The sequence below is a fragment of the Theropithecus gelada genome, chromosome 11 (genome assembly GCF_003255815.1).
Source record: "Theropithecus gelada isolate Dixy chromosome 11, Tgel_1.0, whole genome shotgun sequence".
Taxonomy (NCBI): Eukaryota; Metazoa; Chordata; class Mammalia; order Primates; family Cercopithecidae; genus Theropithecus; species Theropithecus gelada.
In genome coordinates this window covers 59,593,378-59,616,990 of record NC_037679.1, presented here as the reverse complement: position 1 = coordinate 59,616,990, position 23,613 = coordinate 59,593,378, and the positions used below count along the sequence as shown (strand labels likewise).

At 43.8% G+C, this 23,613-nt stretch overlaps 1 protein-coding gene across 2 annotated transcripts in view; it reads right to left on the bottom strand.

The window, feature by feature from the left end:
• SLC17A8 (solute carrier family 17 member 8) overlaps nt 1-21,989 on the bottom strand; it is a 65,562-nt gene extending 43,573 nt beyond the window's left edge. For both annotated transcript variants that reach the window (XM_025402933.1, XM_025402934.1), the window contains exon 1: nt 21,583-21,989. In XM_025402933.1, coding sequence (XP_025258718.1) covers nt 21,583-21,683 — 101 coding nt within the window. In that variant the 5' untranslated portion in view covers nt 21,684-21,989. The remainder of the gene's footprint in view (nt 1-21,582) is intronic.
• Nucleotides 21,990-23,613: the final 1,624 nt, after the last annotated feature.

Genomic DNA, 23,613 nt, shown 5'->3' with positions numbered 1-23,613 from the left:
AAGCGATGGTAAAACACGGGAAGGAGCTTTCAGTTTCAAGTTGTGAGCCCAGAGTAGAAGAAGCTTAGTAAATGTGCCAGAACATTAAAGCAATTGGAAAAGAACTCTAATCATTTCCCTACCGATGTATCTACTTGCCAGCCTGCATTTATACTGATGGGGTCTATGTGTTCATCCGCAGTTGTCCATGCTTCTAGCTAAGGCCAGCCCCTCTCCCTGGACACTAGATCTCGTCCCCTTTTGTCCCCTTACAAATATTGCTCCAGAAATCCCCACCCCCACACTTCATCCATTATGTTCTCCTCCCTAGTATAATAGATCATTCCTGTTGCCTAGAAATAAACTTTTATTCCTCCCATATGACAATCTAAAATAAAATACATTTTCTCTTTCAGTTATCCTCCTATTTTTCATTTTCCTTTTTTAAGAAAGAAATGACTTCAATTCCTCTCCTCTTGTTCTCTCCTGGACCCACTCCAGCCAGGTATTCCCAACCTGAGCCCGCAAAACTGCTCTTCTTAAGGTTTTCGATGCCCTCCTCATGGCTCAGTCCAAAAGTCATTTTCAGTCCTCATCTGATTTCATCAGCCTAGCAGCAGCATTTGACACAATTGACCACTTTCTCTGCCTTGGCCATTTTATGTTCTTCCAGGAAAACACTTGGTCATCCTCCTAATTCTTCTCTTTTGTCTCTTATAGCTGATTCCTTCTTTCCTCCACCTATATACACTAGAATGCCTAGGACTCCGTTCTCAGGTCTCTTGCTTTCTATCTATGCCCTCTAGGTCATCTAAGCTGGCTCTGGGCTTTGGATACCATGTATACGCTAACAGCTCCCAATCTTTATAACTAGCCTTATCTGACCTCTCCTTGGACACCTAAAAGGCAGCTTAAACTTGACATGTCCAAACTGACTTCCCCTAAAAAAAGTATATAATTCCTGAAGTCATTCTCATCATAAGTAATGACAATTTTGCAACTTTGGTTGCTCCAGCAAAAATCTTGAAGCCATCAGGCTGGGTGCGGTGACTCATGCCTGTAATCCCAGCACTTTGAGAGGCCGAGGCAGGTGGATCAGCTGAGGTCAGGAGTTCGAGAGCAGCCTGGCCAACATGGCAAACCCTGTCTCTACTAAAAATATAAAAATTAGCCGGGTGTGGTGGCATGCACCTGTAGTCCCAGCTACTCAGGCGACTGAGGCAGGAGAATCACTTGAACCTGGGAGGCGGAGGTTGCAGTGAGCTTACATTGCACCATTGCACTCCAGTCTTCGTGACAGTGAGACTCCATCTCAAAAAAAAAAAAAAAAATCTTGACGCCATCTTGGATGCCTCACTTCTCCAATTTATGTCCAACTGAGGAGCTCATGTACTTTACTTTAAATGTTGAGTCTCCCGCCTACTCAGCTGTGTGACTTCAGCCTAATTACTTAACCTCCCTGGACTTCAGTTTCTTCATCTGTAAGCTAGGAATTATAATAGTTTCTTCTTCATAGCATTGTTCTTAGGATTGTCATAAATGAGTTATTAAACTTAGGTAATTTAGAACAGAACTTTCCACATATTAAAAAGTGACATATGCCAGCTATTTTTATTACATTAATCCTCACCGTCACTTAATGAGTGAGGTGCTAGACTAAGCATTGATGCCATTAGCTCTGAGAGGCAGTTAGATGATAGGACTTTATAATGGGCTGCCCTAGTAGTCTCCATGAATTTCTGTGCACCTGTAGTCCCAGCTACTCTGGAGGCTGAGGCATGAGAATCACTTGAACCCAGGAGGCAGAGGTTACTGTGAGCCGAGATCACACCACTGCACTCCAGCCTGGGCAGCAGAGTGAGATTCCATCTCAAAAATAAAAAGAAGAAGAAGAAGAAGAAAGAAAACTGATGCTCTAATGTTGACACATTACTATAATAGTATATTCCTAGCAGCTAAAACAAGGATAATACGTAACAACCACAGCAATACTTGTATGAGGCAAATTCAGTTCTTTCCCTCTGCTCTCCTCTACAGATGCCTTCATGTAATTCTCTTATTTGATCATTAATTCAGCTCAGTGAGACATGGGAAATCTAATACTCCCATTTGACACAAAATAGAACCGTAGTTCAGAAGGCAAGAACAAACCGGCCAAGGTCACACAGCCCTTAGTGGGTAGAGGCAAGATATGAAACCCTTCTCCTTTCCTGTCTAGGTCCCTTGGGCCCCTTTCCTGTGTGTTCCCAGCACACCAAGCCGTGCTCCTTCTCAATGATCTTCCTGAGTCACTTTGTCATCTGCACCTGTTACTTTGTAGTCCTTGCCCAGCCACCATGACTCAGAAGAGCACGGTAAGAGAATAGGTTCTGGGCTGAGAGACGCCCAGTGCTGTCTCCCACGTGCTAGCTCTGTGACTTTGGCTAAGTTACTTGACCTGCTACTAGTCTTCCAGGGATGCTGTAACAACGTACCACAAACTAGGTGCCTTAAACAACAGAAACGTATTTTCCTACATTTCTAGAGCCAGAAATCTGAGATCCAGGTTTCAGCAGGCCTTGGTTTCTTCTGAGGCCTTTCTTTTTGGCTTGCAGATGGCTCTTATCCCTGTGCCTTCACATAGTCTTCCTTCTATGGATCTGCGTGTCCCAATTTTTTCTTCCTATAAGGACATCAGTCATATTCTATTAGGGCCTACCCTAAGGACCTCATTTAACCTTAATTACCTTTTTAAAGACCGTATCTCCAAATGTAGTCATATTCTGAGGTACTGAGGGTTAGAATTTCACCGTAAAGAATTTGGGCAGATTCATATGAAGACACAATTCAGCCTGTAAGAATCCCTATCTGTAAACTGGGCTAATCGTAATGGGTATCTCATAGGGTTGTTCAATGATTGATGCATGTAAATGATTCATGGCAGTGCCTGGTATGTAAAAAGTACTTTATATTAATAGGTGGTAAGTACTATCACTATTGCTATTAATAAAGTGTCACCTGTCATAAGCTTAGCCCTCTCTACATGCATGCAGATGCTTTAGATGAAGGCTAATGAAAACCGAAAGCGCTGTGGGGCTTTGCAGTGCTTAATTGCAGACAGCCCCAGCTGCTGTGCTCTGAATCAACCACCCATTTGGCGTGGGGACAGCGCTTCTTTCTCACAGGCTGCTATTCCGCCAAGAACTCAGCACCTGGGGGATGTGAGGCCGTTCTTTCCTGCCAGAGGCGGGATTCCTCTGACAGTGACTAGCTCCAGGACTCCCCACTGGCCATGCCAAAACTTCCCAGTATTGTAGTATAGTCTGAAAGTCTTCTCACCTAGCTTTTCTTCTTTCCTTCTCTCCTACACAGGTAGCAGTTTGAACACTCTCCCAGCCTCCTCCAGCTCCTTTCCCATTTTCCCTCAATAAATCTCTTGGCCAGGTGTAGTGACTCATGCCTGTAATCCAAGTACTTTGGGAGGCTGAGGCAGGAAGATCACTTGAGCTCAAGAGTTTGAGGCTGCAGTGAGCTGTGATTGTGCCACTGCACTCCAGCCTGGGAGACAGAGCGAGACCATGTCTCATATGTGCCAAATCCTGTCTTGGTATCTGCTTTCTTGGAAGACCTGAACCAACACAAGCATGCTGTGTGTGCACAGTGCCATCTTAGATATCCTGAGACTTTCCAGAGGGGAGACATACAGTATGAGAGATGGAGAGAAAGAAGGGGAAAGTAATGATCAAAGGGAAGGCTCTGAAAGAAGGAGCTGTGGGCTCCCCAGGAAGCAGGACCTATAGCTGGCTGACCTGATGCCAGCCCTTACAGCAGCTCTCCAGTTGGAGACGGGATATCGGGAGCTGTGGGGAGGGGTGTGAGCACAGGATCTCACTTTCCTTTGCCCAAAGTGGCAGCTGAGCCACCACTTCAAGGGATCATGGGCTCAGGAGCAAATGAGGATCAACAACTAGCAGGACCTCCTGAGTTGTTTGTGAGTCCTTTGCACAACCTTGCTGTGGCAAAGGGGGAGCACCAAAATGAACAGAAATCTAACTTCCCCCAGGCAGGGGGCTCAGAGTCAGATTTGATTTGTTTCATTTTATTTATTTTTTTGAGACAGAGTCTTGCTCTGTCACCCAGGTTGGAGTGCAGTGGCGCAATCTTGGCTCACTGCAACCTCCACCTCCCAGGTTCAAGCAATTCTCGTGCCTCAGCCTCCCGAGTAGCTGGGATTACAGACGTAGGCCACCACGCCCGGCTAATTTTTGTATTTTTAGTAGAGACAGGGTTTCAGCATGTTGGCCAGGCTGGTCTCGAACTTCTGGCTTCAAGCAATCCACCCACCTCAGTCTCCCAGAGTGCTGGGATTAATAGGTGGGACCCACTGTGCCCAGCCAGATTTGATTTGTTTTAAAAGCATTCAAATAGCAGGCCATTTCTTGTATAGCCTAGCTCACAGAGGAAGACTAAGCACCCCCTCACCCTCACCCTGTATCATGGAACACACCAGGCTCTGGGCAGTCAGATAATCTGGATTTGATTTCCAGCTCTGCCACTGATACTCGACTTGGGGGCAAATAACCTGGCCTCTCTGAATCTCACATATCCTCTTCTGTACAATAAACATTTATCTCACAGAGATACATGAGCCTACCCTACAAAGACTAACACATTACCGCCAATAAATGAATAGACATTGCCTGAACGTTAGGGTCTCTGCCATCCCTGGTGTCTCCTTAGCATTTTACATATTCCTCTGTTAGAGCACTTCTCACATGGAGTTAGAGTCATTTTCATTCAGCAGCACAGGTGCTAAGTAAATAGCCACTGACTGGGGGCTAGGCACGGTGGCTCATGCCTGTAATCCCAGCACTTTGGGAGGCTGCGGCGGGTGGATCACCTGAAGTTGGGGGTTCGAAACAGGCCTGACCAACATGGTAAATGAAACCCCGTCTCTACTAAAAATACAAAAATCAGCTGGGCACAGTGACAGGCACCTGTAATCCCAGCTACTCAGGAGGCTGAGGCAGGAGAATCTCTTGAACCTGGGAGGCGGAGGTTGCAGTGAGCCGAGATGGCACCATTGTACTCCAGCCTGGGTGACAGAACGAGACCCTGTCTCGGGGGAAAAAAAAAAAGTCACTGATTTGTGTCGTGTCCATATATGAATGAAGGTCTCCCTGATCCCAGGACCATTTCCAACTCATCTTTATTCTCCATGTTCAGCATCGTGCCTGGAAACAATGAATCCTTGTCCAACTGAATGGAATTGGTGGATCAATTCCAGACATCATTCCTGGCTTGAAGCACTTATAGACAGGGTTAAGGATCTATTCATCCCTGCCCAGAAAAAAAAAAAAAAAGGCTTTATAAAAAGGGGGAGAGGAGAAAGTTATTTAAGAATAAGAGAAGAAAAACGAACTCATTTCTTAGGCGTTGGAGGACTTTAATTATTCCTAACAGCTATTTATCCCATTCAGTTTTCCTTCCCTGCTTGACTGCAGTTGATCTTTTAGATCAGAGAATCTTCATTCTTTCTAGAGTGACATTCTCATTCTTGTTTCTCCAAATACAGACAGCTGCGGTCTGCGGACTGCTGGCCCTCTGCACACTAGGGAGGTGCCTGCTTTCTGTTCTCAGACAGTTGTCCAGCAAACATCCAAGCCCCAGGAGTCTAATTGCCTAAGATATGCTAACTAACCCTTAGGCACTTAAAGAACTATTTCTTTGCAATTCAAATGTTCCCACTAATTGCGGAAAAGGTTTTGTTTTGTTTTGTTTCATAGGTAATTAAGATCAACACTTGGAGCACAAAGTGAGAGAACGTGCAGATAATTTTAAAAATCCATTTACTGGATGGGCGTGGTGGCTCATGCCTGTAATCCTAGCAGTTTGGGAGGCTGAGGCAGGAGGATCCCTTGAGCCCAGGAGTTCGAGACCAGCATGGGCAATATAGACAGACCCTCTCTAAAGCTAAATACATATATAACAATATTTTTAAATCAATTTTCTTGCTCACCGTATTTGGTATGAACTGAAATGTGTGCCCCAAAATTCATGTGTTGAACTCTTAACCCCCAGTACCACCAAACGTGGCTATATTTAGGATAAGGTGCTTAAGGAAGTAATTATGGTTAAATGAGGCCTTAGGGCGGGCCCTAATCTAATATGAATGATATCCTTATAAGAAGAGGACATTTGAGCCAGGTGTGGTGGCATGGATGCCTGTGGTCCCAGTTACTTGGGAGGCTGAGGGGAGAGGATCGCTTAAGCCCAGGAGTTGGACATTGCAGTGAACTATGCACTCCAGGCTGGGTGACAGAGGGAGACCCTGTTTCAAAAAAATACATAAAAAGAGACTTGGACACATAGAGAAACACCAGGGATGCATATGCATAGAGGAAGGCCATCTGAGGACATAGCAAGAAGGCAATATCTGCAAGCCAAGGACAAAGGCCTCAGGAGAAATCAAACCTTGATCTTGGACTTCTAGCTTCCAGAACAGACAGAAAATAAATTTCTGTTGGTTAAGCCACCCAGTCTGTAGTATTTTGTTGTGGCAGCCCTAGCAAACAAATACAGCATTCAAATTTGCCCTCCGAAAAGGTCCCATTTAGCTCATGTTGTCTTTTACATAATCTTTGAGTTGCTCTTCTACTAGAAGAAGAAAATTAACTGAAGGACATTGACTACTTGCTACACTCTAGACACTCCGCGAGATTTCTATAAAATATATATTATCTCCCTTAATCCTCAAAATAGTCTTGACAAATAGGACTTGCCTCCATCTTACAGCTCAGAAGACTGAGACTCAGAATTTTTAAAACCTTGCCCAGCTGGACGCAGTGGCTCACGCCTGTAATCCCAACACTTTGGGAGGCCAAGGCAGGTGGATCACCTGAGGTCAGCTTTCAAGACCAGCCTGGCCAACATAGTGAAAACCCATCTCTACTAAAAATACAAAAAAGTTAACTGGATGTGCTGGCAAGCGCCTGTAATCCCAGCTATTCAGGAGGCTGAAGCAGGAGAATCACTTGAACCTGGGAGGTGGAGGTTGCAGTGAACTGCACTCCAGCCTGGGTGACAGAGTGAGAACTCTGTCTTAAAAACAAAACAGAACAAAACAAAACAAAACAAATAGCCCAAGGATCATCCAGCTGCAGTTGGTGAAGGGAGAACACAACTGAGATTTGCTATCCAGCCTATTGCTACCAGTGTGCCACAGGAACTAATCAGAAAGTGCCTGACAAACAGCGAGTGCTTTACCTACACAGACTTTTTTTTAAAGGTTCTGGAGAAGCAGTATTGCAGTGGGTTTAAGAGAACATGCCCTGGAGACAGACAGTCCTGGGTTCAATGCTGACTGTGGTATTTATTAGGTATGTGGCCTTGAGCAAATTACCTAACTTCCCTCAACCTCAGTTCACTTATTTATGAGAAGAAGATAGGACTACCATGAACATTAAATAAGACCGAGTTACAAAACACTTAGCCTAATTCCTAGCACTTGATAAATAATCAATAAATGGTAAATTTTAAAGAAGGGAAGGAGGATTTAAAATACGATCCCCAGAGCTAGTTTGAGATTTGAAATAGGATCTTATTAGCATGGATTTCAGCACATCACATTCAAAAGGAGCTCCATAAAGTGCACCTGGTCAACTCCAGCCCAGTCAATGCTCTCACAGTACCTACGTCTCTCATTTTTAAAATTGATATTTGCCTCTTCTGGTAGATTATAAGTTCAGAAAGTCAACAACCAAAAATCCCTAGCACTCAGCCCAGCTTCATAGATTTTGAGGTATTAACCTAGGCTGTTTTTGTTTTCTCCTGGTAATTTGACCCTTTCCTATCCCCCCATTTAAGCAGAGAGTCACTGCTTCTTACCTCAGCAGGGATCATTAGATGAATAAGAGGAAAAAAAGATAGTCTCCATGGCTTTAAAAAGCCTAAGTCACAGATGACAAGCTGACAGCCCAATGGCCATATGTGACTCATAACCATGTTTTGTTTATCTGGTGTAATGTGTGTATGGGTTTTTGCTTTTTTTTTTTTTTTCTCTTAGAATTTAGATTAATTGGCCGGGCATGGTGGCTCATGCCTGTAACCCCAGCACTTTGGCAGGCCAAGGCCTGTAACCCCAGCACTTTGGCAGGCCAAGGCGTGCAGATCACCTGAGGTCAGGAGTTCAAGACCAGCCTGGCCAACATGGCAAAACTCCATCTCTACTATAAATACAAAATTAGCTAGACATGATGGATGATGGTGCACACCTGTAATCCCAGCTACTCAGGGGGCTGAGGCAGGAGAATCGCCTGAACCCAGGAGGCAGAGGTTGTAGTGAGCTGAGATCATGTCTTTGCACTCCAGCCTGGGTGACAAGAGCAAAACTCCATCTCAAAAAAAACAAAAACAAAAACAAAAGAATTTAGATTAATTGACAGAGTTTAAAAACCAAGGCCCAGCATAGTGGCTCACACCTGTAATCCTGGAACTTTGGGAGGCCAAGGTGAGAGGATTGCTTGAGGGTAGGAGTTTGAGGCCAGCCTGGGCAACATAGTGAGACCCCCATCTCTACTTTTAAAAATTGTATTAAATAAATAAATAAATAAATAAATAAATAAATAAATATCAGAAGATAGCTCAAAAAAGCAGAAACAAGCAAACATATAAAACCTTGGATTTCTTGTTTATTCTGAAAATTCTGAAGACCTGAAATTATCAAGCTCTCACTCTGTCATGGTTACAATTGGCTCTCAATTTACCACAGTTCCCACCACTCCCTATTGTCACTTCCACAGTGAGCTCAGTTGCCATTTAACATTATACTTGGACTGTTACTTTTCTAGTAGTTAAAATCAAGACATAAGAAAAATATGTTTTGTACTCATGTCTGTATCAAAAGTTGAAAAATAAAAATTAGACTAGCAACACACATATGGAGCAGACAACCATCATTTATCACTGTCGAATATCTTAATGACTTCTTGATATTTTGAATCTTGCTGGAGCAGCAAAAAAAAAAAAAAAAAAATCAAAAACAAAACAAAACCAAAAAAACTACTTTTCCTAGACTCTCTTGCAGCTACAATGAAGTCATGAGAGGTGAACTCTGTTAAATCCGAAGCACTTGAATAAGATTTAGATACGGGACAGAACAAGAAGAGGATACAGCATGCAGGGGAATGGTAGTGCAGATGGTTTTGAATGCAACAGAGGCAACTGGCTCCTCTGTGACTGCTGTGGCAGAATTTCTGGAACAAGTCATGAATATAATCAGCACTTAGAGGCAGCCAGTGGTAGCAGCTGTGTTTTATCCAGAACAGTCTAGTGGTATGTGTTCTCTGCCGCTTTTTTCCTAGAGATAGAGCATCCAGACCTGATCCTTCCAGGAAGTCTGAACAATTCCTAACATTCTTTTATTTTTTGTTTATTTATGTTTTTGAGATGGGGTCTTGCTCTGTTGCCCAGGCTGGAGTGCAATGGTGTGATTTCGGCTCACTGCAACCTCTGCCTCCTGGGTTCAAACAAGTCTCCTGCCTCAGCTCCTGAGTAGCTGGGATTACAGGCACGCACCACCATGCCCAGCTAATTTTTGTAGTTTTAATAGAGATGGGATTTCACCATGTTGGCCAGGCTGGTCTCAAACTCCTGACCTCAGGTGATCCGCCACCCACCTCGGCCTCCCAAAGTGCTGGAATTACAGGGGTGAGCCACTCCTCCTGGCCCAATTCCTAACATTCTTTACTAAATTTCATTCCCCTTTAGCTAGAGTGGATTCTGTTGATTGCAACTAAGAACTTTGAATGATACAACGTATTTCCTTGCAGAAGTGAAGACTATTTCTATGTGTTAATATGTAGTATGTCTATGTCAAGATATATAATATGGTTGCTTTACTCTGTAGGTATTGAATCTATAGACCCTACCAACCTTTAAGAAGCACTTAGAAAATCTGATTGTTGTAAAAGGATTTGGGAGAAGTTGGAAAAAGAGAGAATATAAACTTTAGATGAGAAAATATACTTTTGAGCTAAGAAAAGATACCGGGAGCAGGAGTCGTAGAATCTGATGAACATTTACATCAAGAGGCAGGTAAGTATGCCCAGGAATGGATCCTGAATGTTCTAGATTTCGAGGGAGTAGGGTAGTAAAGTTGGATAAGGGAGAGTTCGTCAATATGGTAGGTGATTGAATTGTGTCCTCCAAAAAAGATATGTTGATGTTCTAACCCCCAATTCCTTATTTGGAAATGGGATCTTCACAGATGTAATCAAGTTAACATGACGTCATCCTAGATTAATTTCATGACTGGTGTCCTTATAAGAAGGGGGGAATTTGAACACATAGACCCAGACACCAGGGGAGAAGGCCATGTGACAACAAATGCAGGAATTGGAATGATGCATCCACAAGCCAAGACATGCCTGGGATTCACAGCAGCTACCAGCAGCCAGAAAGAGGCAAGCATGAGGCCTCCTTCAGAGCCTTCAGGGAGAACTTGACCCTGCCAACACCTTGTGTTTGGACTTCTGGACTCCAGAATTGTGAGAGAATAAGTTTCTGTTGTTTTAAGCCACCCGGTTTGTGGTACTTTGTTACAGCAGCCCTAGGAAACTAATAAAGGGGGCATGGTTCCATGACACAGGGTCTAACATCCCAGCAAAGGCCTTAAGAGAAATGGTCCTGATAAACTGCTAATACAGTTCTTGGAAACTTAAACAAAATAGAGATGTGTTTTATCCAGAACAGTCTAGTGGTATGTGTTCTCTGCCGCTTTTTTCCTAGAGATAGAGCTTAAACAAAATAGAGCCTGGTGATTTTAAAATGTAATTCTGTACTAATTTCTAGTCATTATTACATTGTACGCAGAGATATAGGACATGACCACCATGACTTTAAAAAAAATAAATTGAAAGCTGGGCACAGTGGTTCACGCCTGTAATCCCAGCAATTTGGCAGGCTGAGGTTGGGAGGATGGCTTGAGCCCAGGAGTTCAGGACCATTCTAGGCAACATAGCGAGACCTTCATCTCTACAAAATATTTTAAAAATTAGCCAAGTATGGTGGCTCGCAACTGTAGTCTCAGCTACTCAGGAGGCTGAGGTGGGAGGATTGCTTGAGCCTGGGAGGTTGAGGCTGCAGTGAGGTATGATTGTGCCACTGCACTCCAGCCTAGGTGACAGAGTGAGACCCTGTCTCAAATAAATAAATAAATAAAAGAATAAAAAATTATCCATTCCGGGAGAGAACGCCCAAGGCCACAAGAGTGTCCTGACTTGGGTTGGTCCAGGTCTACATCCTCTCTTTTCCTTCATTGTTATATAAACCTAATTTACAAGCCTATTTCATTTTTTAATACCTGGTAGAAAAATTGCTGAATTTGAACCAGTCTTAGTGATGAATTGCTGATAATTAAACTGGCTATCTTCTATTCCTTCAAGTAAAGTTTTGATCTCTGTTATTTGGAATATAAGAATTCTGTAATTGTTCTATCTTTAATGTTGATCACACTCTTGATCAATTAAAAGGTCTCTCTTTAACTTATTTTTTTTTTTAACGAGAAATGTTGGGAACTGTTATAGCAGATTATAAAGAAGATCAAAAGGCTCAAATAACTGACTATGCAGGAATGGATTTTCTATGTAAGACCAGAAAACCCACAAATGAACTATATTCCTCAGGAGGCCTGAGGAATACTCCTGCTCCTAAGACAATAAGGAATGTAGTGGTGATGGGGCCACCAGCACACTGAGATGCTCAGAAGCTGCTGTCCTCTGCTGGCTGAGGCTTACCGTAGGAGGTGCTGCTCCAGAACCAGTGGCAATTGGGATGATTGGCAGCACTTAACCATCATAGGCAAGGGCAGGAAATTCAGAATGACAGTTAGGGAATCAGCCCATAGGAATCTCAGAGATGAATCACAGAACATGGTGCTCCAAGGAGCAAAAAAAAAAAAAAAAAGGGCAGCCAGTAAGGGTATGTTTCATATACATAAAACCAGAAAAGATCAAGAGCTGATGAATGAGCAGTAGGCTGAGGCTGGTCACCCCAATGGAAAGTCACACTCTCTTGCTGAAGACTGAAGAAGACTGAAGGTTCCGTGACTAAGGAACCTGCAACACCGCAGAAGAAAATGCAGTCGTGATGCCCACAGTCCTTCCCCGAAGGAGTCTACCACCATTAACTTGGGTAAACATACACTGAAGAAAGAGAAATACCTCGATCTTTTGCAGACTTTTGGGTAAAGGGGAAAGCTGATGTTGATACTCAGGGATTTATAGCACTATCCTGCCTCCGTTAGAGTGGGGCTTATGAGGGTCAGGTAATAAGTGGAGTCCTGGCACAGGTTCGTCTCATAGTGAGTTCACGTCCCTGGACCCACCCAGTGGTCATTTCCCCATGTATGATTCCCACATGTATAATTGGAAGACAGACACCTAGCATTTGGAAAACCCTTTCAGTGGTTCCTTGACTTGTAGAATAAAAGCTATTGTAATAGAAAAAAAGTCAAATGGAAATCCTTAAAACTGTCATCCCTGGGTAAGAAGATAAATCAAAAACAGTATTATATTATGCAGAATGACAGAGATTATTGCACCTTCAGAGACTTAAAGGATGCAGAGGTAGTAGCCCCCATTAGATCCCAATGTAATTCACCAGCCTGGGCCCCTGAAAAAAAAAAAAGAAGGGATCATGGTGGATGGCAGGGAACTACCACACTCTTAACTCATGTACATAGCTTGCCTGTCTTGATCTGGTGCATTCTTTCCATATCTATTAGAAAGGAGGCTAAGAAGTTCACAGTGACATGAGATGAACGACAGTATATATCCGTGGATTGTTCTCTCTCATAATATAGTCAGAGAGACCTTCTGGACCAGCTGCAGAACATCACATTGATCTATTATGACCAACAGACGACATTATGTTGTTTAGACCTCAGGAGCAAGAACTGACAAGTACTCTGGATGCCTCAGTAAGACATGTGTGCTTCAAAGGGTGGGAAAAAATTGCTACAAAGATCACAGGTCCATCACATGGACGAAGTTCACAGGGGTCTAGTGTTCGAGACATTCCAGAACATTCCCTTCAAAGTGAAGGAAAAGTTATTGTGCTTTGAACTTCCTGCCACTAAGGAAGACGCACAATGGTTGGCAGACCTCTTTGGGTTTTTGAGGCAGTGTATTCAACACTTGGGAATATTGTTCTAACCCACTTATTCCATGACATAAAAAACTGCTGATTTTTAATGAAATCCAAAAACAAGAAAATGTTCTGTAGCAAGTCCAGGCTGCAATAAGAGTGATCTTGCCACTAGGGCTGTATTCTCCAGCATACCCTTGGCACTAAAGTCATCTGAATAGGAAAAGACACTATATGAGGTTTCTGTCAAAACTCAATAGGAGAAATATAGCACAAAGCCTTAGGATTCTGGGACAAAGCCATATCATCTATATTAGAGAAATATACAACAGACAAAAAACAAGTCATGCCATGTTACTGAGTCCTGGTGGAGACACAGCATCTGACCATGCAATATGAAGAGGCCACGCAGCCAAAACGACCTATCATGAGCTAGGTACTATCAGACCTGCGACGTCCAACTGTTCATCATGAGATGGAAGTGATCCATCTGGAATCTAACACCAGCAGGGCCACAGGGCACAAGTAAGCCCATGTGAGAGGGGCCAGGTTTCCACATGACCCATATCTGCTGTACCAATGCCTCCCCATAAGCTCACACCCGTGAACAAATTACAGGAGGAAAAAAACTGAGTTTGGTCCAGAGCTGGTCAATTTGGTATGTTACAGCATGTTGCAAATGGACTGCTGCTATACTCCAGCTCCCCCAGGGATGGCCCTGAAGGACAGTGAGGGGGAAAGCCTCCCAATAGGCAGAGTTTTGAGCAGTCTCCTGACCACACATTTTGTATGAAAAGAGCAACATTCAAAGGTAGGGATATGCATGGACTCATAGGCAGTGGTGAATGAGTTCACTGGAGGTCAGGGGCCAGAAAAAGCAATATTGGAGGACTGGGAAGAAGATCTGGGGAAGGGATGTGGATCAGTCTATAAGAGTGGATGCCTAGTATGAGCTCTCCTGATTGCACATTATCACATGCCACTTGGAAGAGGCACAAAACAGACGACAGACAGGCTGACTTGGCCAGTTGATGTCAGCCAGCTTCCATCCTCAGCCACCCGGTGCTAGAGCAGTGCACTTGTGAACTGAGTAACCATGGCAGTAGGGATGGAGGCTGTGTCAGGGCTTCCACTCACCAGGACTGAGCTAGCTCCTGCTGCTGTCAGCAGCAAGACCAATGCTGAGCCCCTGAGATGGCACAATTCCTGAGGGGACAAACAAGTTTCTTGGTCACAAGTTGTTTATAACAGACCCCTTCATCCTGGAAAGGGTAGCAATTCATCCTGACTGGGGTTGAAATACTCCATGTATGAGTTTGCCTATTCAGACTACAAGTCTCAGCCAGCATCACTATCTGGCTTCATGTTGAGGATTCACTGTCTGATTTCTCAACATGGGATCTCACATCACATCTTCTCAGACCAAGACACCCAATTTATGGTGAAGATGGCATAGCAGTGGGCACATGACAATGGGATCCCTAAGCCTTGCCATATACCACACCATCCAGAAGCTGACAGCCTGCCAGAGCTGAGCTGAAGAAGCTTTTTTTCCTTTTCTTTTTCTTTTTCTTTTTTTTTTTTTTTTTTTTGAGATGGAGTGTTGCTGTCACCCAGGCTGGAGTGCAGTGGCTCTATCTCAGCTCGCTGCAACCTCTGCCTCCCAGGTTCAAGCAAGTAATTCTCCTGCTTCAGCCTCCTGAGTAGCTGGGATTACAGGTGCCCACCACCACGCCAGCTAATTTTTGTATTTTTAGTAGAAAATACATGTTTTGGCCAGGTGCAGTGGCTCATGCCTGTAATCCCAGCACTTTCGGAGGCCAAGGAGGGTGGATCACGAGGTCAGGAGATGGAGACCATCCTGGCTAACACGGTGAAAACCCGTCTCTACTAAAAATACAAAAAATTAGCCGGGGGTGGTGATGGGCACCTGTAGTCCCAGCAGGCTGAGGCAGGAGAATGGCGTGAACGGGAGACGGAGCTTGCAGTGAGCGGAGATCAAGCCACTGCACTCCAGCCTGGGCGACAGAGCGAGACTCCATCTCAAATATATATATATACGCGTATATATATATATATATATAAATACACGTTTCACCATGTTGGACAGGCTGGTCTACAACTCCTGACCTCAAATGATCCACCTGCATTGGCCTCCCAAAGTGCTGGGATTACAGGTGTTAGCCACAGCACCCAGCCTCTGAAGACGCTTCTCAAAGATGCAGCTGCGACATCAGCTTGGAGATGAAGCCTTGGGAGGGTAAGGTGCTATACTCCATGAGGCAGTATATTCCATGAACCAACAGTTATGCACCTGTAATCCCAGCATTTTGGGAGGCTGAGGCAGGCGGATCACTTGAGGTCAGGTGTTTGAGACCAGCCTGACCAGCATGCCGAAACCCCATCTCTACTAAAAATACAAAATTAGCCAGGCACGGTGGTGGGTGCCTGTAATCCCAGCTACTCGGGAGGCTGAGGCAGGAGAATTGTTTGAACCCAGAAGGTAGAGGTTGCAGTGAGCCGAGATCAAGCTGCTGCATCCAGTCTGGGCAACAGAGCGGGACTCCATCTCAAACAAACAAACAAAAAACCCAACAGTTATGATATAGTGCTGTGTGCCCAATGGGCAGAACACATAGGTCAAAGAAACAAGGCATGAGAGAAGGAGTGGCCCCACTTGCCATCATTCCCAGTAACCCACCTGAGGAATGTCTCATCTCTTCAACTTAGGCTCTGAGGGTCTAGAAATCCTGATTCACAAGGAAGAATTCTTCCATTTAGGAACACAATGGAAATCTCAGTCAACATATGGTTATGACAGCTGCTCAGTCACTTTGGGGTCCTTGTGCCAAGACCGGAAGACATGGCAAGAAGTCACTACAGTGGTAAGGGTCATGGATCCTGATCTTCAGGAAGAACCAGAACTGTTGCTTCATCATGGGAGCAGGAAGAAATATGTTTGGCACCCAGATGATCCGCTGAGACATCCCCTGATACTCCCTTGGCTAGTTTTTAACTCTCAGTGGGCAAATACAGCAACCATGACCTGGTGAGTTTATGTTAACCAAGGATTTAGACTTCTCAGAGATGAAGAGCTGGGGCAACCCATCACGCAAACCAACAGAAGTGAGGGGAATCAAAAGGGGTGGAGAGGAGGGACCAGTCATCACAGTGGGACCTGGACTCCGTCTTAATAACTCTTCTTTGGAAGGCTCCTCGGGAATTACAACCATAGAGTCTTGGAGAAGCTGTACCTAGATGGCATGAACTTCATGTGATCTGAGCGGTGCAGTGGGTGGGCTGTCATAGACACCATCGCGCACTCCCCAGATCCCCTTGATAGGCAAGCACAGTTCTACTTCCAGAGCTGCTAGCGGGTCATGGTTGCTATATTTTCCCATTTACAGTTAAAACTAGGCGGGGTGCGGTGGCTCGTGTCTGTAATTCTAGCACTTTGGGAGGCCAAGGCAGGAAGATCTCCTGAGCCCAGGAGTTTAAGACCAGCCTAATCAACATGGTGAGACCCCCATCTCTATTATTTTAAAAATTAAAATTAAAAAAATAATAAAACTAGCCCAGGCAGTATCAGGAGATGTCCGAGTGGGCCACCCCGGTGCCAAACACATTTCTTCCTGCTCCCTTGATGAGGTGACAGTTCTCGTTCCTCCTGAGGATCAGGACCCATGACCCTTGCCACCATGGTGACTCCTTGCCTGGGCTTCTAGTCTTGGCATGAGGAACCCTGGAGAACTTCCCACTGCTCAGTGGCCTCCAAAGAAACCCCTCACCCACCCCCATCAACTCAGAGCTGATGACTGACTGAGGCAGAGATATAAAAGGCTGCCCCACTTGCCCCAAAGGAAGGACCAGCACATGGCTTATGTTCCAGAGCCTTCCCCTGTGGATCTGGCCCCCGGGCATTGTGAGCGTGCATCCTTGCTTGGCTCTTTATCCTTTCCTTTTTTTTTTTTTTTTTTTTCGTTTTTCGGAGACGGAGTCTCCCTCTGTCTTCCAGGCTGCAGTGCAGTGGTGTGGTCTCGGCTCACTGCAACCTCTGCCTCCCGGATTCAAGCAATTCTCCTGCCTCAGCCTCCTGAGTAGCTAGGACTATAGGCCTATGCCACCATACCTGGCTAATTTTTTGTCTTTTAGTAGAGACGGGGCTTCACCATATTGCCCAGGCTGGTCTCAAACTCCTGAACTCAGGCAATCTGCCCGCCTTGGACTCCCAAAATGCTAAGATTATAGGCGTGAGCCACCTCACCCAGCCTCTCCTTTCCTTTGTTGTTTTACTCCCTCCCAGTTTTTTCAGGAAAAGCTCATTCAATCACATTATAGGCTCACCCAAATCCCTGTCTCAGGCTGTGCTTTTTAGGGAACCTACCTAAGACAGAGGTGAAGTAAAGCAGGAAAGAGGGACAGAGAAGAGGGCAGGAGGAGGAGGGCAGGTGAGCTTTGTGTTTAAATAGAATGGCCAGGAAAGTGGGGATCTTTGAGCAGAGACTTGAAGAAAGTGAGGGAATGAGCCATTAGGCTATCTGGGAGGAAAGCATTTAAGCAAAAGAAACATAGGGCGAAAGCTGGGACAGGAGTGGATCTAGGGAGTTCTAATAAGAGCCAGGAGGCCCGTGAATCCAGAGTAGAGTGAGGTAGGTAAATGTCACAGATGAACTCAGAGAGCCTTCCAAAAGTCCTAGATCACAGAGGACCTTGAAGGCCATTGAAAGGGCCCTGGCTTTAACTCTGAGTGAGGTAGCTTTGAGCAGGTGTGAGATGTAATCTGACTTGGTTTCCTAGAGTCATCCCATTGCAGCCAAGTTACCAGAGGTCATGCAGGCAGGGAAGTAAGGGATGTTGCAGCAACTGGAACCCAAGATCGCCTGATCTCAGAGCAAGCTTTAACACACTCGCCTTTGTTGATGGAGCAGGAAGTGCATATCTGGCACACTCCTGAATGCTAAGGACAGACACAATGCAGGGACTAGTTTCATTTAAAGGGAAGAGAGACATACTTGTAAAGAGACCAGACTCCCCTTAAGCCTCCCTTGGAGAAAGCCTTCAATAAAGGCACAACCAGTTAGGAGAATAGCCCATACTTGCCAGCAGGTCCAGAAGTTGCTGGCTACATTGCAGTCCAAGTATACCTTCCTAAATAAGCGGCCCAATATCAAGACAGTGAGTAGGGAGAGGAAAGACACTTGATTAGAGAAATAACATAATGTAGTGATTAAGAATGATGGGCACAGAACATCTGGTTTGAAACCCAGCTCTGCCATTTACAAGCTGTGTGACCTTGGGCAAGCTATTTAACCTCTCTGTGGCTCAGTTTTCTCATCTGTAAAATTGTTGCTAGATGCTGTGGCTCATGCCTGTAATCCTAGCACTTTGGGAGGCCAAGGAGGCAGGATGGCTTGACGCCAGGAGTTTGAGGCTGCAGTGAGCTATGATCACATCACTGCACTCTAGCCTAGGCAACAGAGCAAGACCCTATCTCAAAAAAAAAGAAAAGTTGTAATTATAGTAATCCCCTCTCTATGGGGTTTTTAATAGAATTAAATGAGTTTACTGTGTCTGAAAGATACTGTTTTGTTTGTCACTATTATGTTTTTTAGACATGAACAATTAAAGGATACATAAATTATAATTTAAATTGAACAAATCTGCATGTCAATTTCTAGACATTAATTTCCAAGTTGAATGCTTTCTATGTCATCTATATAATGCAATACTAAACTATAAATGAGTGCATCTTCTTTCTTCCTACACTTCTAATATATTATTTTACCTTTAGCTGATTAATTGCTCAGCTGCTTCTTATCAATGACTGTTTTCCAGGAAGGCTAATCATGCCTGACTGTAATCAACCCTGTGTGCGAACTCTCAAATGCTTCCCTGTGCAATTGCCACTCCCCTGACCGTGAGGAATACTGTGATTAAAAAGCATCTCAAGAATTCCATTTAGATGATGACCTCAGCCTCAAACATTATTAGACAGCCATGATTTACATTGCCTTGTAAGTTAGAATGTAGGGGCTTCTAGCTTCCAAATTCTCCTACAAAACAGAAAACAGTTCTTTGTGATTTTTTTACGTCGGATTCTGTCAACTGGTTTTACGTGAAAAGCAATGAAATGAGAGGGAAATGCCCAGTATATGCCAGGCTCTGGGCAGGGTCATTTACATACAATTACCTTATACACCTGTGGTTAATGTCAAACATGTGGCAGAGCTGGTCTTAATAATTCCTCACTAGAACTGAGGATCAACTTGAATCACCGCTCAAGCAATGTCTGTTTTCACTTCTTCCGCCAATAATTTCTCTCTATAGATCACTGAAAACAGGGATTTGACCTTGGCTTTATTTTTTCTAAAGCCATTCTACAATTAGGACAACCATGACAATATCTAGCATTTGTTTAGTGCATTCTCTGTCCCTAGCACTGTGCTAGCTGTTTTTCTATTGTTCTGAGGAAACTGTTCAAACAGTCCTAGACACATAGCCCAATTTCTGGTTGAGGTCACACATTTTGGAAAATCACCAATTTTGTTATATCCCTAAGCAAACCAATTTGGTAAACAAAAAGATCTCCATGTGGCTCCTCCAATCCAACATAGCAAAACCGGCTCTTAGATCAATAATTCCTATTTAAAAAAGCAATTAAATTTCAAAAAAAGCAATTAAACTTAAGTTTGAAAAGAAAATTCCTAAGTATTTTTTTATATCAAGTATTTTATAAACTAAGGCAGAGTTTGCTGTTTATAATGGTGAGTATGGCCCAATGTCATGGGTTTTTTTATTTTGTTTTGTTTTTTGTGTTGTTTTGTTTTGTTGAGACAGAGTCTGACTCTGTCACCCTGGCTGGAGTACAGAGGCACGATCTTGGCTCGCTGCAACCTTAAATGTCTGGGCTCAAGCAATACTCCCACTTCTTGGGAAGCTAAGATGACAGGCATGCGCCATCATGCTGGCTAATTTTTTATATTTCTGTAGAGGCATGGTCTCTCTATGTTCCCCAAGCTAGTCCCGAACTTCTGGCCTCAAGCAATCCTCCCACCTCCGCCTCCCAAAGTGCTGGGATTACAGGCTTGAGCCACTGTGCCTGGCCTATGGTTTTCATTCTTGACTTTGCCAGATTCCTTTGTCATCACTTGAATAAGCCAATTAAGCTATGGTGTTTATTATGCAAAAATTATTTTTGCATTTCTAATCAAATGAACGCCATCACAATAAGATGTTACCTGGGGAGTGCTCAACGGAAGGATAAAACACTCTGAAAAAAATGTTATTGTAATTTTTTCTATATTTGGCTGGTTTCTGCTGCTGTCACTGAGCTAGGTTTTCATCTAGACATGCTAATTCAGTGTAGGTCTGATTGAAGCCTTTTTGTCTTTAATTACTAAAATAATAAGGTGTCCAACCCTTTTTTTATTAGGAAAGTTTATTAGCAGTGATACAATGGAAAATTTAACACTGACAGGAGCATATGTGTCTTAAAACACAAGAAATGGGATGAATCTCAGATTGCCTGGAAATAGTCCTTTAAATGAAAAAGTTTTTAAATTTAAGAGATAACAGAAAAGTTAAAGGACACACCAGATGGCATTTTCACTCACCAGGATTAGAAATAATCATCCAAGCAAATGAAAAGCTTATCAAAGGTATTTTTCACATTTATTTATTATCAGAGAGATAAAGCAGTCATTTTACCTTGCACATAAGGACCACTTATGAAATCATTTATATAATTTGAGAAGGCATTTACTATGTCTATACAAATTCATAAATTAAAAATATCACATTAATTCATTCATTTATGGCAAACTCACCTTCCACTAATATATTTTACTTTAAAAAATATTTACTTTTTGGTTTGGACTAAAATCTCATTCAATTCAATGATAGTACTTAACATTTTCCCACTGCAATTATGTGAGATTTTCTGCTTTAAAGAAATTTTTTAAGTTACCTCCTTCAAACTAATGTGTAATTATCCTCTTTGCAAACTATACAATCAGGAACCACTTTACATATTTTATTAAATAAGCTAAAAATTACAAATATTTAATTTTCATTTATAGTGGAAAGATTCAGTGAAAAACTCATAAAAATTATTTCAGTTCAAGACATAACTATATGTGTCATTACTAATGAATTAACATAAAATATTATCTCCCTAAATATTTTCTAATTCAATGCCAAACATACCACATGCAATATCATCATCTCCAGAAAGTGCTAATCCAGCTATATAAACAGAATACTTGTCTCGATATTTTCCTAATAGAACCCAATACTTTTAATGCATCTGTTTTTCCTCCAGACATAGACTAGTGGAGCTAGAAGGGGCTCCAGAAGGATCTAATCTGACCTATCCTCTCCACATTAAAGTGTGGTTTTAAAAACGTGATACCAAGTCTCTCACATATTGGCAATACGAAGCTACTCAGAAAGGAACTAAAGTCCGCATTCAAACTTTACCTTTGTAAAATTCCCAAAGAATCTCCCACGGCGTTCTTCACTCCTTCCTTCCCGGGTTTCAGAATTTTTTCTTTGAAGGTATCAAATGCTTTAAAAGGCATTTTGAATGAAGGGTACCTCTGAGCCGTTAACAGTCAGTCTCAAAAACTGTCATCCTTTCTCATTTCCAGTGTGAGGACCACCTTGTTTCCCTTGGTGAACACCTGGAAGTCAGTTCTCATGGAGGGAACTACTCAAAATCAAAAAGGAGATGAAACCCAGATGATCTTCCAAGACAACTCCCTCCTCTCTCTGCTCCCCACCCCTCCAAAAAAGAGGCCAAGGGATGTCTGGCTGGGAATTCAGCCCCTTGCAAAAGCTACACGCTCTGCAGCAGCCTGTGGCCGCTGTCTCAGGCAGCCACTCTCAGACTGAGCGCAGCCTCTCTCCGTCCCTGGGCTGCAGCTGGGGACGCTAACATGAACTCCGGACCACCAGAAGTCCTGAGACCAGCAGCAGCATTCGTGACCTAGCTCCAGCCCCTGCAGCCAGCCGCGTCCCCCTCCTGCCCCACCCCAGCTCGCCTGCGGCTCTCACCAAGTGAGCCTTTCCAAGGTGATGCTATAGTAACCGGCACAATACCTGCCCCTCAGCCGCCTCGGCTTATGAATGGGCTCTCAGCCAGAGCAAGCACCCAGAGAGAAGTTTATGAAACATTTACAGCCCTCTGCTTTTCTGAGGTCTGGCCCTGCAGACAGGCTCACAGCCACCACTCCATGCCTTTTATTCCCCTCATGAGAGCCATGAAGCCATTTTTCAGCCAGCCACAAGCATGGATGTGGTCCCAGGAGGAACTTGCATTTGAGTAGCCCAAATGCAAAACCCAAGCCACATACATCCAGGAGGACATTTATTTGCTCCTAATCAACAGAGCAGGCTCTCTTAAAGTATGATAGTAGATGCCATTTGGGACCATCTAATTGAAGATTTCGGAGCCGAAAGATATCAAGAACCTGCTTAGAACTCTCCACTGACTCCTCAGGATAAATAAAATTATTTTTGTGTTGTGTTTTCCCCTTTTCTCCCTCCAGATGGCCTTTTTTTTTTTTTTTTTAACCTTAAGTTCCAGGATACACGTGCAGAATGTCATGTGCAGGTTTGTTACATAGGCATACATGTGCCATGGTGGTTTGCTGCACCTATCAACCCATCATCTAGGTTTTAAGCCCCACATGCATTAGGTATTTGTCCTAATGCTCTCCCTCTCCTTGCCCCCCAACCTTCGTCTGGCTCCGGTGTGTGATGTTCCCCTCCCTGTGTCCATATATTCTAATCATTCTACTATAAAGACATCTACACGTATGTTTATTGCAGCACTATTTACAATAAAATTCTTTATCATGGCACCTAAGACCTTTCCCTGGGACCCCAAGTCTTTCTTCTTGTCACTCTGCTTTCCACATCCTCATTTCACTGAACTCAGCAAGCTCCCTATCGCCTCTGGGCTTTATTCAAGCTATGCCCTCTGCCTGGGTAACTCTCTGCACCCCTTCATCTGGGTAACTTCTAGGGGTTCTCAGGTCATGCTAAGATATCGATCCTCTAGAAAACTGCATAGGCAAGGTGAGATGTCCCTCCTCTGTGCCTCCAAATCACCTGTCCTCTGCCCCAGCAGGACCTGGCAGGGAGTGGGCGTTACCTAAATACTTGTTGAACTGGGGCTGAAACGTTACACGTTGTAGCCACATTTATGGGCAGCAGGATGACGCCTCTGTAACTGCTACTGTGGTGGAAAAAAAACTCTTCATCTTTGAGGCTCCTGTGTTCCAATCCCCCAGTCTGCATGCAACTGACAAATCATAGGCTGTAGGTTCTCAGGCTCCCCAGGAGTCATTTTCACAAGACCAGTCAATATCCTCTGCAAGCCACTGTCCATATTCTCCAAGATTTGACTTAGGTTCGACTAAGTCCGTGCTGAATCCTTGGTAGGCTAAATATTGCTAATATCTTTTGAGCTCTTTCTAGGGTCCCGGCTCTGTGTTAAGCATTTTT